The sequence below is a fragment of the Leopardus geoffroyi genome, chromosome B3 (genome assembly GCF_018350155.1).
Source record: "Leopardus geoffroyi isolate Oge1 chromosome B3, O.geoffroyi_Oge1_pat1.0, whole genome shotgun sequence".
Classification (NCBI taxonomy): domain Eukaryota; kingdom Metazoa; phylum Chordata; class Mammalia; order Carnivora; family Felidae; genus Leopardus; species Leopardus geoffroyi.
The window spans coordinates 110,645,281-110,661,548 of record NC_059337.1 but is presented as its reverse complement, the minus strand read 5'-3'; the positions used below and the strand labels follow the sequence as shown (position 1 = coordinate 110,661,548).

The following is a 16,268-nucleotide window of genomic DNA, read 5'->3' as shown; positions in this document are numbered from 1 at the left end:
GAGGATTTCCTTCGTGGAAAGGGCGAAGGCTTGTGAATGCTAGTCCTGGGCAGCTCCTATTAGCACGGTCTCCGCACGTTTGTTCTTCTGCGCTGGGTGTCTAACTGCCCGGACTCTTGGTGCTGTGGCTTTGTCATCTGGTGGTCCTGTGTACCTCAGAGCCTGTTGGCTGGCTATAGCTTGTCACTTTTTCAGGTGAATGCTTTGTACCATTAAGCAGCCTTGTACATTTGGGCCTTTTTACAAATGAATGTTGTGTGACAGCAAGTTTTGAGGTCTGCTTTCCGTTCTTCCCACGACTGCTTTTCCCCTCTGCTGTGTCCCCTTAATGTTTATGGAAAGAAGTTTAATGTGACATAAGCTAAATAAAGTGTTTTTCATAATTTTGGCTTTAAAAATGTATTTGTCGGGAATATAAGAACTTTCAATAATTAGGCTTAATTAGTCCGTGTTCCCATATCTGAATTCTATTCTATTTTAGGTTTGCAGCACCCTTTAAGAATTTGATGAAAACCATGGACAGTCTTCCCAGAAAAAGGTACATAAGCAACAAATGCTTGCCTACAATTTCAGGAGGGTTAGAATCTGTCTTAAGCTGTCAAAGACTTAAAAAAAAAATTTTTTTTTAAAGTTTGAGAGAGACGGGAGTGCTAGTGGGGGAGGGGCTGAGAGAGAGGGAGACACAGAATCTGAAGCAGGCTCTAGGTTCTGAGCTGTCAGCACAGAGCCCAACATGGGGTTCGAACCATGAGATTGGACACTTGACTATGCCACCCAGGCGCCCCTGTCAAAGACTTTTTAAATGGCAGCAATTTAATCTTTGGTCAACTAATCTCACCCTGGTGATTTATGACCACAGGCACTGTGTGTTCAAATAAAATGCAGCTCACCCACGTTAAGAGTCCTGGTTTGCCTGACATATAGACTCAAGACTCAAAGACCGTTATTTTGAGAATGGATGTGTACAATTAGGCTTTAAAATGCAGATGCTTTTCTTTCACTGGAACTTTGACTTGCTCCAGGGTCAAAGGTTTCTGGAGCCATCACCTCCTTTGGACTGGAAGAGAAGGAGGTCAAGATTCTGTAAAACTGGAGCAAGGACCTCCTTCTAACCAACTCAGTGGCTTAGAGAAAAAGTTTGGGTATCATTTTTCCCTTAAATGTCCCTCTGGAATTTTTGTAATCCATGAAAAGAAATGAATTCTTTTAAAGCATCAAAAGACTTGGCGGTTAAAAAAAAAAAAAGTACAGTGGGTCACGTGGGTGGCTCAGTTGGTCAGGTGCCTGACTCTTGATCTTAGCTCAGGTCTTGATCTCAGGGTCATGAGTTCAAGCCCTACACTGGGCTCTGCACTGAGCATGAAGCCTACTTAACATTTTTTTTTTTTGAAGTGCCCGTTTCTCCCTATCAAACACTTTTGTCAATTGTTAAAGTGGAGACTGGTTTTCTTCCAACTGGTCCCTTAAGCGGCTCGGGAACTGCACATGTCCTGGGGATGTCTCACCTTGCAGAAGGGGCCACTGGCGCTGAGAGTCTGGGCTTCACCCACAGATAAGCATCCTTGGCTTCCCCTGAGGTCTGTGCTCAGCAGAGAAGGAGAGAGGGCACTGACCGAGGTGACCATTAGGTCAGTGGTGTCTCCCATGTGTCAAGAGCTGCAGGTTAGGAACAGTTAACCCAGGAACTGGTTCAGCGACTTCTAATCCCTGTAACATTTGTTAAAATCTGTTCGCTTTGGAGAGAGCTGGGAATAGAAAAATCTGGGTGAAATGATCCTTTCCTTTGTACCCACCTTCCCCACCATGCTGCCCTCATCACTCCCTACAGCATTAGGGGGACACACACTGGGTAATTTCTACATATGCAGGTTGTGGGAGTTTAGATCTCACAAGTTATTCTGTACAAAGTTAAATAATATAAAGCTTGGCTTGGAATTAAAACCAATAAATCCCCCCAAATATATATTTTTTAAAAGTTTATTTATTGGGGCGCCTGGGTGGCTCAGTCGGTTAAGCGTCTGACTTTGCCTCAGGTCATGATCTCCCGGTTTGTGAGTTTGAGCCCTGCTTCCGGCTCTGTGCTGACAGTGTAGCAGGTTTCTTGTACAGAGCGCCCTAACACCGCGGCTTTTCTTTCCAGGAAGCAACTTTATTCGTGCCAGCACGGGCTCAGTTGGGTTCGTACCTGAAAAGTGAGCCCGGACGCCCGGGTGGTGTAGCCTTTTATGCATTTTCTGCTTGTCTCCCATATATGGGTAACGTATAGACATACAGTCTGATTGGATGGTCTCATGTTACAGGGTCATGAGGGATGTCACGTATGCACGCAGCCAGGTTGCCTTCCCTTATCTTGAGGGTTTGTTTGTTTTTTTACCACATTCCTTAGGGAGGGGACTCCACCACCACAGCTTAGAGCCTGGAGCCTGCTTTGGATTCTGTGTTTCCCCCTCTCTCTGCCCCTCCCCCTCCCGCTCTCTTTCTCAAAAATAAAAGTTTATTTACTTTGAGAGAACAAGGCAGGGAGAGGCAGAAGAGGGGGACAGAGGATCTAAAGCAGGCTCTAGGCTGGCAGCAGAGAGCCTTATGTGGGGCTTGAACCCACAAACCCTGAGATCACGACCTGAGCTGAAGTCAGACGCTTAACCGACTGAGCCACCCAGGTGCACCCTCCCCCCAGCAGATATTTTAGAAATAATTTTTGTTCTATAGAAGGTTATGCATAACACTTAACTTGTAGTATAATCCAGTGCAACAAAAGTATGGGTATTTGTATGGTTGTTTTAATGAGAAACATTTGAATTGTATATACCACAAATAGCTTCAAGTTTCTGTAACAACCTCCCTCCCCCCCAAGGCCAAACAGCTAAACAAAACCTGAAGCATCACTTTAAATGTGAAAGTCTTATAAAATTAACTTACAAAAACATCCCTATCAAGTAGTTTGGCATTTACTGTACATTAGTCAAAAGGTCAAGCTAAAATCTGATTCTTTTAAAAAAATCAAAGTTTACATTATTCATACAGATCCAGCATTGTTAAAAAATATGCACAAATAACCACATCCATGCAATATAATTTCTTTAAAAATTTAAAGCAATATAAAAGAGCAGACCTAAGTACAGAACAGAACATTTTGGTTTATAACCTGTAGCTCAAGATTGCTAGCTGATTGGAGTAAAATTAATTCTAAATCTCTTAAATATGATTGTTTCAGTCAACCAGCTAAGGGTGCACGTGAGTTTCTGAACCATTTCTAAGGTGGAATCCGCTAGCGTGTTTCGGTAACGTGGGGGTGAACGCTACTGTTCGTTGAGCAGAGTAGGTACATTTTAATAATGTCGTTTTTCAAATAAATCGGAATTCGAGGAGAGCTCGGCTCTTCAGGCAGCTGCAGTTTCCAGAGATCCCAGACCCATCAATGAGCTTTGTCAAACTGCCTGGGGCGCCCGCTGCCCAGCTCCCTGCCCCCAGGGCAGAATGTCATTCGGAAGCCCTCTCCGGCCAGCCTGGAGGGCGGTGTCTGCGACGAGATCCCAGCCCGGCCGCCGCTGATGGGGCAGGGGCCGGGTCAGGCACCCGTGAAGCCGGGCGGTGGTGAGGTGCCGCAGGCCAGGCGGGGCCTCTAGGTGGGGGGCGGCCCGTTGGTGTACCTCAGCATGGGGTAAAAGGACCTGGCGAAGTTGTTGGCCTGCGTGCAGCTGTAGTCCTCTTCCGAGGAGGGCAGCAGGCAGGCCAGGAGCAGCAGCAGCAGCAGGAGCAGCTGCAGGGGCAGCGCCGCCCTGATCACCCGCGCCAGGAAGGAGCGCCGTGGCCGCGAGCTGCCGGGGCCGGGCACCCTGCCAACAGACCAGGTGAAGAGGTGAGCAGGAGGTTCCGGATGCCGCACACCCTCGAGCTACCTGACCCCTGCCTGCGTTAGGTGAGACATCCGGGGCCTGACGTGAAAGTGGGTGCCCACGACTGAGGTTCAGTTCTGGAAGAGCAGCCCAGCCCCTTTCCAGACTGAAGAAAACAAGTCAACCGGGTTCTTACAAACACCTGGAGCGTGGCATTGGCAAGACTGGTGAGGTGCGTGTATGTGTGCATGTGTGTGCGTGTGTGGAACAGAGGACTCATTTCTGTGACTGCATCCCCCCTACCTGCTGTCCGCCTTGTTCTGGTCTTTCGTCATCCTCTCTGCTCCAAACTGCTGGATAAAAACAACCCAGTTAGTAAGTGAAGACTGGTTAGTCCTGTCCATGATAAAACCTCCTTCCTTCTTAAATTATACACCTTCCTTAGCTCATCTTTCTGCCAAGCTTTTGAAACCAGACAAATACATTTGAGATTATACTCCAGGAGGTAAGAAATCATTGGGTTTGTTAAAGTAACAAGAGCTTCGCGGTCCAGTTTGTTGATCTGTTGTTAATGGGGAGAGATCAGGAAGCCCCTTCAACAACACTAGAAGGGCTCCCATCTTTCACAGCCTACTGGGGGGCGGAGTCTCCAGTTCCTGTCATCTCAGTAACTTCGAAAAATAACCAGCGTGCTTCTCGGGGCAGAAAGGGGCTCTCACCTTGGCTTGGGGAGCTGGTGTGGATGCCGCTGGAGGCTCGTCTCCAGAGTCTACCTCGTCCAAGCTGGGCAGAGATGGGTCTGGGTTCTGAAATCCACACCCCAAGGGTTCAGTTCAGGGAAACAGAGGTTCTGAGTAATCTCAAGAGCGCAAAACGTGCTTCATGCAGTTTCACTGCTCTGCTCACCCCTCCCCAGCTCAAATCTTTCTGGAAGAGAGAGCCCTTTAACAGACTTCTCCAGTCAGAAAGGAATGTAAACAAGGCAAGGCCAAGCACAGCATTAAAAACCCATAGCACACATGCGGGGAGACCGAGTTTAGCTGCATCAAGGGTTGACAGCTTGCCAGATGTGCTGAAGGATCATGTGGCCATCAACACACTATAGCCTTGGCTGTACAGGTAGAAATGTCACTCTAGAATGGAGGGGTGGGCCTCCCTCAAGTCTGGTGAAGCCATGGTATGGGTAGCCATTCGTTCTGAGTTGGATCACATTTTAAAGACAAGAAAGTAGAAAAATGAGAGAGTGGGCAGCAGAGAGCGCCCTGGATGGTGAAGGAGTACTCTCAAGTCTACTCCGCATGAAGGAAAGACAGAAATGATAGAGGGATTAGACTGGTTTTTCACACGCCAGCCATAGGAAAAGGTAGGTACCATATTGTTGTCTCCCTCTTGTAAAGGACAGAACCGCGTCAAAGAGCTTGTGTAACTTTTTAAGGCCACCCAGGTAGAAGGGGCGGGACTCGAGGCACCACTCGGATCACGTGCTTCTAGCCTCTGCCCCACAGCGAGGCCTGCCATTCTGCTTTCCTGTTGGCATCTCATACCACACGTATTTAAAAGCCACAAGTGGACTCACCTGGCTGCCCTGCAAGGACATTAAGTCTTGGGACACTTGCTCAAGTAACTGTTTGAGTTTCTTCTCAATAACATGTACCTTCTCTTCAGCCTCAATGTAGTCTTCGCCATGCCCCTTAATAAGAAGGCTGTTTGAAAGCTCTTGTAAGGTGTTTACTTGAGGTTCACATTCCACGAGCTCCTTTTTCAGTTGCTAAAAATAAAATGTGTGAAATAAAAATAAAAATAGCCGCTGCTTACTGTGGCCAGATGGCGCTTGCTTAGTGCCAGGACAGTTCCGGGATGGATGATGGGTGGTGGTCAATTCCAGAACATTCTACTAGCTATGTACCTGGGTGTGTCTGCAAGTCTAGCATCATTTGGGCAGCAAGTAGGTGACACCCTGCCCCTATTTTCCACTCCTCATTCTGAAGACAACTTGAGGCTGGAGGAGTTGGAAGAAGTGAGGGGAAGACTAGACCTTTGTCCACCGCAGTAGCAAAGTCAAGGAAAAAATCTAAATTGGGTAAGTTGAGAAACAGCAGCTTAAGCATACTTTATAGGAATAGAGGCACGTGTCTGGTGAATCAGCCTGTGTGGTCGATTACCTTGCTTGCTGTCCCTTTTGGTAGCCACTACACAACATGTGGCGATTTAAAATTACAATTCAGTCTCAGCCACAATAGCCATGTTTCAAGTGCTCAACAGCCACCTGCGGCTGGTAGCTATCAGACTGGACAGTGCAGATATAGAACATCTTCTTCACTGCAGAAAGGTTACTAGACGGCACCCTTCTTGAGAGTGGAGCTTTACAAGGATTTTAGCATAAAAATTTTTTTATTTTTATTTAAAAAATTTTTAACGTTTATTTTTGAAAGAGACAGAATGTGAGTGGGGGCGGGGCAGAAAGGGAGAGAGAGAAGCCAAAGCAGGCTCCAGGCTCTGAGCTGTCAGCACAGAGCCTGATGTGGGGTTCGATCCCACAAACCCTGTGGGATCATGACCTGAGCTGAAGTCAGCCGCTCAACTGACTGAGCCACCCGGGTACCCCTATAAACATGTTTTTTAAGGGGCACCTGGGTGGCCCAGTCAGTTGAGTGTCTAACTCTTGCTTTCAGCTCAGGTCGTGATCTCATGGTTCGTCGGACTGAGCCCTGCATTGGGCTCTGCACTGATGGTGTGGAACCTGCTTGGGACTCTCTCTCTCCCTCTCTTTCTCCCTCTCTCTCTAAGCAAACGTTAAAAAAAAAAAGCTTTTAAAATAATGACCAGTACTTTAAGTTTAAACTGTTTATAACTGAATCACCTACAAACTTATGGCTAAGAAAGTCACCTGGTTAGTGAAAAAAATATATGAAAACACAACTACCCTTTAAGAAATAAGACTTTTCAATAGCAGATTTAGAAAACTCATATAGCTCATTGTGTCTGTGGAGTAATTGAGCATATTTTCCCCCAGGGAGTCCTGATATTCACAAAGGAGAAAATACTTCTAATCAAACGGCCTTATGTTTCTCAGGATATTGCTAAACCCCTACGTCCCCCGTTCCCGAGAGTCTTAAGGACTTCCTGCTTTTAGCCCCGGCCCTTCATCTCTGCAAGCCATCCTGCTTCAGAACTACTACAAAGGGATGCTTAGTAGTTGATACCAACTGGAACACGAGAGCAAAACGTCACGCTGGCGTTGTTCCAAGAAACACGAGGGGCAGCTCCCTGAGTCCTCACCTGCCAGGGGCCAGCGGCAGTGCAGGACCCCTTAGGAGGAAACTTACCATCAGTTCTTCCTGACACTCCAGGAGCACCTGGGGGTCTGCCTCTGGGTCCGTGACACGAGCCTTCTGCCTCCGGCTCTCAGCACTCGCTAACCACAGTAGCAGATCTTGACTCAACTGGTGGAAGTCCTTTAAACACACACACACACACACACACACACACACACACAACACGTCATAGTATTGCCCTTTCTCTGAGGGCAGGTGTGCTGAGAAGCAGCTTGATGTGTTGGGCCTTCATAGTATTTGCTCTGGTCTTTATCCGATGAATAAAAGGGCCAGATTTAAACTAAATGCCAGGGCCCCCAAACAAGGAAAAGGGAAAGCCGCAAAGAGGATGCAGGTGGCACAGTCCCAGGAGGCGTGATGCATGTCGAGTGACGAGTGCTAGCAGAAAGGCCGGGCTTCACAACGCCACACATGCTATGACACAGAAAGACCACACAAACGACTCCACAAATCTGGGTTCAGCGGCAAAGGGAGACACCCCAACAGGACAGGCTGTGGCCCAGGGACACATGGGCACGGGGTCTTGCTGGTGGGGCTCGCGTTCCCAGAGATGGGGTCAGAGCTCACACGGGATGAGCATTTACCATGTGCCGAGGGCTGGGCTAAGATTACCTTGTGAGGTAAGGACTAACATGATTCCCATTTTTCAGATGAGAAAACAGAGGTCTAGAGGGCACAGTGATTTGCTCAGAGTCGCACAGCTACTAAAGCTCTAGGGTTGGGTTAAACCACTCCTTGTTCTGAGCCAGGTCTCTTAATCGCCCTGCTATACATACGGTCCTCCTGGCAAAAGGACAGAGATGGGGCAGCGTGGGGTGGCATTTCTGACCTACTGGAATGTTCGCTGGAACCCTTATGCTAAGAATGGGCCGGGGCAGCAGAGCAGGAGACACAGGGCAGGACAGCAGCTGAGCCTCTTGGAAACAAAACGATAAAGCACATGTTTCCTAACACAAGCCGTGTTTGTGTGCCAAAGCATCCTGACTAGGATAAAAATATCTGCCTCTCCCACCCATGTGGGCCGGGCCTGGGGGCCGGCGTACCTGGCACTGCACGAGGGCCCTCCGTAAGCCCGCTCTCCAGCTCTCCACCGCGCCCTGTGCCGCGTCCCAGTGCAGCGCCAGCTGGCCGACGCGACCTTGGAGCTCTTTGGACTCCGCACTCTCAGTCTGCAGAAATTCCTCGCTGCTCATGTTGACGGAGACCACTAGAGCCTTGTAGGTGTCAAAGGCTTTTAGTATTTCCTACCACAGAGGGAAAAGACTGGGTTAGGCATTCTGAAAATAGCGATGTGGGGTTCATTTGAACCTCAGCAGGGAACGGATCTGCCAAAGGCTTCTCTGAGCTGTGGCGGCAGAAGCAAGAGCCAACTTGCTTTCAACTGGCTGGGCGGTATCAGGTGAGGAGCTGCCTCACAAGGTCAGTGACCTTGGCTGGCCAGGCTGAGAGTAGAGGCCTGGCTCCAGGCACGAGTAGACCCTGCCGAGTCCTGGTTGGCTTATTTCTGGACCACATTAGAAGTCTTTCAGATAAAGTACATGTAGTTAACCTGCATGAATCCCTTGATATCACAGAAGTATTATTACTTAGGGTGAATAGTTAACCCAGATATACTGATGCACAAAGTAAAATACTAATACCCATGTGAAGACTGGGTACCCTAAACCCCTGCCCTGGGTTGTCTTAGGAGCTCAGGCTCAGCCACCCCCCCCCCCCCCCCAGCTCCCCGGCCAAAGCGCAGGGCTCCAACTGCCTCTCCCCTGCTCCCTGGCTAGTTCTAGTGGGGCAACGGCTGACTATGTGGGTGACAAATTCCAACTGGGTAACAGAGTAGCTACATCAGGCCACAGAATTCATCAGCAGGTGAGCTGATCCTCCCCCCGCCCCCATTCTCAATGCTCCCCCACCAGCCTGGATTGCACAGTTTGGAAGGGCGTTTTTCAGCTGCCTGGTGGAGGCCCTGGTAGCACCTCCTTACGAGTCTAGAGGGGTCTCTGAAGTCAGATCTTTCCAGCACAGGGGATCTGAGATGCACCTCCCCAGCACCGCTGGGGGCTTTGGGATCATGTGCAGATGATCTTCTGCATGGAAACAAAAACCTACATCTGCGTCCTTGCCCGTTACAGAAGTGGAACGGGACGGACTGAGCACTACACCTGCTTGCAGCCTGCCACCTACACCGCTGACAGGTGTAACCTGCTGGTCCTGCACAGCGAGCGTCCACATGCACGTTCTGGATCCCTCTTCCCTCCACACCTCCCCCTCACCTTGAGCTGCTTCACTCTGAGCTCCATTTCGTGGATATCAGAGGGAGGTTCTGCCATCTTTAACGTTTCCAGCTCTGCTTCCGTTTTTTTCAGCCAAGTGGTGATGTCGCTGATCTTGGAATTGAGCTGTTGCAAGTTTTGTTTCATCCTGAGTTGATTGTGAAGTTCTTGTGCTTGAATCAGCTCCCATCTGTCAAAGGCGCCTGGAATAAAAAGTCGCGGTAAAAAGAAGCAGTAGCCCCAACAGATTTCCCGGTCTCCAGCAAGTCCAGGGTCAGGATGGCAAAACCTGAAGGGGATGCTCCTTGCAGGAGGCTTGGCTTCAGGAGTCCTCGCCGTCCCCTTGCTGTGGTTCAAGGCCGGTGCCACCACCCTCCCACAAAGGCTGGGATGAGGTACGGAACGGGCTATGAGACCCAACATGGTGCCAACATGTACTGCAGTCCAATGTTCAGCAGTTTAGTTTATGCTGTTTTCCGGCACTTTCTCTTCTGGTTCATGAATGATCGGGTCAATTCTATCAGTTCGACTTTTGGCTTAGGAGAATAATTACTTTTATAATCATTGAACTGGTCTCAAGAGGAGCCACCTGACAGCTCTTTGGACATCATCTTCCTGTCTGATCTTTATATACAAGTGACATTAAAATATGCACTTCATATGAGGCTCATTGGTCAATATTTTTTTTTAATTTTATTTTTTAAAATTTACATCCAAATTAGTTAGCATATATTGAAACAGTGATTTCAGCAGTAGACTCCTTAATGCCCCTTACCCATTTAGCCCATCCCCCTTCCCACAACCCCTCTCATTGGTCAATATTTAAAGAATAGTTTTGAAGGACACCTGGGTGGTTCAGTCGGTTGAGCATCCGACTTCAGCTCAGGTTATGATCTTGTAGTTTGTGGGCTCGAGCCCTGCGTCAGGCTCTGTGCTGACAGCTCAGAGCCTGGAGCCTGCTTTGGATTCTGTGTCTACCTCTCTGCCCCAACCCCGCTCACACTCTGTCTCGGTGTCTCTCTCTCAAAAATAAACATTAAAAAAAAAAAAAAAAAAAAAGAATATTTTTGCAAGTAAAAAGCCTAGGAATTTGTTCATAAATACAAGTCAGCTGATTCTGTTTTTGCTTTAAAACTTTTTTTTTTTTTATAATTTTATTTATTTTTTTTTCAACGTTTATTTATTTTTGGGACAGAGAGAGACAGAGCATGAACGGGGGAGGGGCAGAGAGAGAGGGAGACACAGAATCCGAAACAGGCTCCAGGCTCTGAGCCATCAGCCCAGAGCCCGATGCGGGGCTCGAACTCACGGACCGAGAGATCGTGACCTGGCTGAAGTCGGACGCTTAACCGACTGCGCCACCCAGGCGCCCCAAAACTTTATTTTTTTAAGTAATCTTCACACCCAACGTGGGGCTCAAACTCACAACCCCAAGATCAAGAATCGCATGTTCTACTGACTGAGCCAGCGAGGTGCCCTACAAGTCAGCTGATTCGAAAATAACAATGGCTGCCGTAGACTAAGTTTAGCCGTTTTGGTGGATTACAGTTGGTCAATTCTTAATTAATGTTCTGTCGAGCAATGACTTAAATTAAATGCTCAGCTGACCCAAAATATAGCCTTGACCTGTCCTAACAACGGCCTAATTTATCTGTACCTGATTGCTGCCCGGTGAGAGCACCAAGTCCCTCGTCTTCCTGCTGTGAGCTGCCATTCAAGGCTCTGGCACCTTCTTTGCCACCGTCAGTGCCTGGGGATAGCAGCAGCTTTACCTAGAATGAACCGATTTTTACGTTACCACTTACAAATTTCAAAGGCTGTATGAAGAGTATCTTGGTTCATAGGAACAGGTAGGAAATGAAGATACAGGACCCCTTTCCTTTTAATATTAATATTACATGATTAATAATTATTTTTAATATATAATGATTATTAATATGGAGATTATTGGGTACATTTATAAGCAAGCAGAGCCAACGGCAGAAATAAAGCCTTAGTAAAGACCAAGACTGGTGGGGGGGAGCAGGGGAGAGGTCAGTATTGGAAATAAAACGGCCGAATTCGGGGCTTCCTAACACTTCTCAAATGAAACATGCAAAAAAAAGCTAAAAACCACCGCTGAGCTACCAGGCTGTTACTGTGTGCACACTTTCGCTTTTGCAGAGTGTTTTACAAAATTAAGTCATCCCTCCTCGTCACTCTGTGGAGCTGGTTGGCAGATTATCCCCAGAATTGGAAACACAGAGGACAAATCTGCCTCCGGGGGTCATTCATTACTGAGCATTTATCTTTCACTGCACATATTGACTCTTCTGTTAGTGCAGAGCTGACTGGCCTATTATCTCAGGACTTTCCAAAAATAAAGGTATCCTTTTTAGTAAAGCCATGCTTTCTTTGGTTTGTGTCCATATGGCCTACTTGTGTGGAATGAAAAAAATACCGCCCCCGCCCCCCCCCCCCCCCTTCAGATTTCTGGTGACACGCCTGGTTCCAGGCACACAGAAAAGGGTGGAGGCTTTTGAAACTGTGGAGGAACACAAGCATCAATGCTGGGGAGGCCAAACCATGTGGCCCTGGATACAAAGCAAAGGTGAGGTGCTGGGGTCCCTCCCTCTCCCCACGACTGTCAGGTCTTATTCTGCATCACAGAGGGGCAGATTAAAACTGACAGCTGCTTACTAAGCAAGAGGAAGAGCTGCTGAACTGGGCATGGCAGCCCGCTATCAAATGACTTGGGCCTGACCGTATACAGGCAGAAGCTTTTCCAATTATCTAGCACTACCCATTCTTAGACACAGTGGGCACTTGGCGGACTAATTCAGTGATGCCCACCACCGCTTCTGGTTTCTCTAGAAGAGGATGATTAAAAGTGCACAGAGACATTTGAATTTCAACTCGCTCCTCCCTAGTCCTCTGTGCTGAGGCTGATCTGGAGCCAACGTTAAATCCTAGGCTGGCGGCCCCCAACGGCTGCACAGCCAGAGCATATCAAGGACTCATGCTGCCCGAGGAAACCATAATGAAGAAGGAATGGTCACTGTTATAAACAACAACAACGAACCACACGTGGTAGTAAAAATAGTAATAATCGTAACAGTGACCACTTCTAAGGGCCTTCTTTATACATTCTTACAAATCAACACAGACAACAATTAATGGAAAGTAGGTTTATCCTCAGGTGAGGAAGGCTTACGGAGGCAAGGCAAAGTGCTGTCGCCCCAGAGCACTCTATTGGTGGGGTTAGGAATCAAACCTATGTCTATCACTGTACATGGTCAAATCTTCCTGAATACGAAGTCACAATGTTTTGAATAGGATATGCAGTCAAAATGTAAACAGAACACAGTTTGGGAGCAGCTCAGGAAAGCCAGTATGTTGCTTCTCCATTACTTGCACGGATGACTGACTCAACAGTAATAATCACTGCCGCATCATGTTCATGTACACAAAGATCGTTCTTGGCCAGAAACCAGTCTTTAACTCTAGTATGTTTTGCCAGGGTTCTAATGATGTATGGACGGCTCAGCAGAGATACTGTCACCATGGGAAAACCCAGCTCAAAATCCCCCTTGAAAGTGAGCACACACAGCATACACCAATCTCTCTCTCTCTCTCCCAAGAATTTCAACTACTAATGCACTTGGGTTATATTCTCAGTGCAGTCGAGACTTACATAGGCTGGTTTATAGGGAGTGCTGGAATCTGGGGGGATGGTTTGTACATTCCTATCACTTCCTATTTGTTTGTAGCGATGCTTGGGGCAGGAAGGGCTGTCAGGAACATGCCATGAGTGGTCCTCAGAAATGGATTTCCCTGAAACAAAACACAGCAAGTGACAGTCCATTCTCTCCAACCAAAGGATTCATACTTAGTTACACAAAAAAAGGTCATGGGTAACATGGCATCAGGTTATAGTATAATATGAGTTCTGCAGCTTTCCTTGCAAAGCATGCACATTTGCAAAATGTCAGTACGCCCCAGAAGGGAATGAAATGAGAGTCATGCAACTGAGCAGCATTGTGCCTTCACTAGATGGGTTCACGATGGAGCACAACAAACACAGGATTTTTTGAAGATGAATGGTGTTTTGGAGCCGGGCATCTAGTGGCGGGGACACTGGCAGCGAGGCCAGGTCAAAGGGCCAGAAGGACTGAAGACCTCTCAGGAGTGGGGGAGAGTGAACGTCAGGATGGACCTGGGGGCCAGAGGGCCGCTCGTGGTGCTACCCCACCACTGCACATGGCGACGGGGCAGGGAACATAGGTTAGAACTGCAAATCAAGGAAAGGAAGGTTTCTTCTCCTGTGGCTAATGCAACAGTACTTTTACCCCTGCCCACCCATCCCTCTTCCCAGGAAGCACCATAAGCAAGGAAGGAAGGAGTTCCAAACCAAGCCACCGTGAAGAAAGCTTGGTCTATGCCGAAGAACTTCAGTTAGATGGTGGGGGGGGTGGGGGGGGATTAAAGTTTTAAAAGACACCATGAAGAACTCCCTTCTGCACAGGCCTGAGGGGCAGGAGAAGGACAGCATGGAGACTGCTCCTGTCTGGGCGGGGTTCTGTAAGGAGCACGCAGGTATGTGTGAGTACGGCAGTGTAAATACACCATGACACAAGGACCAAGGTGCATGGTGTCCACAGAAGGCAGAGGTCAGACATGACATGGGAGCGAGGTTTAGGATGCAGTGTTCGCCACAGGAGGCTGCCATGTTGAGACACATGCACGGTCAGGGGCCTACCAGAAGACGCTTTCAAAGTTTTTGTGGTCATTTTAAGATAGGCCTCAGGATTTTCAGGGATTTCTACATCTGAAAAAGAATAATGTCATTTTCCTCACCGCAGGCATCTGTAGATGAATGCCCAAGTATTAAGTTAAAACAGTAGAAACATTGTCAGCTGGGAGGAGAAGAGTAACTACCTTTGATCTGTCTTATTAAAAAGGTTTAAAAAACCGAAAGGATTTTTTCCAGCCGACTCTTGATGGTTTGAAGCCGTTGTGGGAGAGGGGGAGTCCACAGAAAGAATGGAGACAATCTACCAATACTCTGAAGAACTCAACTGAAAAGTTCACTGATGAGCCTCCCAGACAGCCAGAGCCATCAGAGAATAGCCTTAATGTCCCCAGGTGAATTTCGTTCCTTTTTCCCTTTCATTCCACCTGTCACAGGAATGAGCCACTCTCAGGGAAGTCAAAGTGGGCAGGACAGAACACAAGAAGCCACAGAGGTCTGGGTCAGCCATGAGCTGGACTCTGGGTCATCCAGAGATGGCCATGTTGCTACAGTGCTAAAAACATAACCAAGTGGGTCAATGTCAAGGGCTCTGGAAAGAGGGGCTGTTACCTGATAGTGCACTGTAGTATGGGCCTTCCTCATCATCTTCGTGAGAGGAGGAGCCCCCCACATCACCTGTGTGATCCCACTCCAGAGGGATGGAGTCCACGCTGACGGGGGTCTCACAGCCAGACCGCTCGGGCCCCGGCGCCGGGGGCACCAGATGACAAAGGGACTGAGGGGAAGAGGGTTCCTCACTCTCTCTCCTTTTGCGCCAAGAGTCAGCCTGGATCTCTCTGGGGTCCTCCATGTCCGTTTCATTCTCAGAGGCCTCTTTTTCATCTTCCAAGCCCTAAAGTGGGGATGTCCAGTTTTCAGAATGAACCACATTAGAGGCTTGCAGCTGTGAGGTGCACGGGGAGTCTGCCTTGTTTGGCAGTTCCTGAAAATGGCCACTGCCCACATTTCTGTGGCCGCTTTAAAAAAGAATCGGGTTAGGTGCGCCTGGGGGGTTCGGTTGGTTAAGCGTCAGAGTCTTGATTTTGGCTCAGGTCAGGATCTCACGGTTTGTGAGATGAAGCCCCGTGTCAGACTCTGCACTGGTAGCATGGGGCCTGCTTGGGATTCTCTCTCTCCCTCTCTCCCTCTGCCCCTCCCCTGGTCACTCTCTCTCAAAATAAGTAAACTTAGGGGCGCCTGGGTGGCGCAGTCGGTTAAGCGTCCGACTTCAGCCAGGTCACGATCTCGCGGTCCGTGAGTTCGAGCCCCGCGTCAGGCTCTGGGCTGATGGCTCAGAGCCTGGAGCCTGTTTCTGATTCTGTGTCTCCCTCTCTCTCTGCCCCTCCCCCGTTCATGCTCCGTCTCTCTCTGTCCCAAAAATAAATAAACGTTGAAAAAAAAAAAAATAAGTAAACTTAAAAAAAAAAATTTTTTTTTTTAAAGAAAAAAGAATCAGATTCCCAGGGCCTAGTTGTGATTATTCTAATTTAGACGCTTTAGTGTGAGGCCTAGAATCTGTATTTTCGGCAAAGCCCAGCCTCTTTCCTAGGAGAAACCTGACATTTGATGGTCTAAGTTAAACAACTTTCCCTAGAAGATAAGAAAATGGAGGCCAACATTTTATTAGTGGTTAACGGCAGGTTTCTCCAAGAATCAGAAAATTTTAAATAAAAAAAAAATGTAAGGCCATTAAGAGTATTCTGGCTAAGATTCACAACTTCATGACTGTATGTACCAGGTTCTTTCTTTCTTACCCCTCAATCTTCTTGTTCAGGATACAGAACCTTATTCTTCCTATGTTGTAATGCCTTGGTTTAAGAGAAATGCCTAGAAACTGCTATATTTAGAAATGAGGAAACTGTATGGTGACTTTTAAGGCTATGTCTGATGAAGAAATAACCATCAAGTTAGCCAGTTGCAGACACAAAAAAGGAAAAAATGGCCAGTTGTGTTGCTCAATATGGTTATCATGAAAGCTTCCGGCACACAAAGGCAATGAACTTTGAGTAGTGGCCTGAATGCCACCTCAACTTCCCAGAAGGTCCCTCTGCCAAGGGAA

General features: G+C 47.9%; 1 protein-coding gene across 1 annotated transcript in view; it reads right to left on the bottom strand.

Moving 5' to 3' along the window:
* Window positions 1-2,758: 2,758 nt before the first annotated feature.
* SYNE2 (spectrin repeat containing nuclear envelope protein 2) overlaps window positions 2,759-16,268 on the bottom strand; it is a 349,558-nt gene continuing 336,048 nt past the window's right edge. Inside the window, 11 exon segments of the mRNA XM_045451206.1 lie at window positions 2,759-3,836; window positions 4,140-4,186; window positions 4,556-4,642; window positions 5,413-5,604; window positions 7,163-7,291; window positions 8,215-8,415; window positions 9,439-9,641; window positions 11,096-11,210; window positions 13,112-13,251; window positions 14,177-14,245; window positions 14,780-15,062. Coding sequence (XP_045307162.1) covers window positions 3,623-3,836; window positions 4,140-4,186; window positions 4,556-4,642; window positions 5,413-5,604; window positions 7,163-7,291; window positions 8,215-8,415; window positions 9,439-9,641; window positions 11,096-11,210; window positions 13,112-13,251; window positions 14,177-14,245; window positions 14,780-15,062 — 1,680 coding nt within the window. The 3' untranslated portion in view covers window positions 2,759-3,622.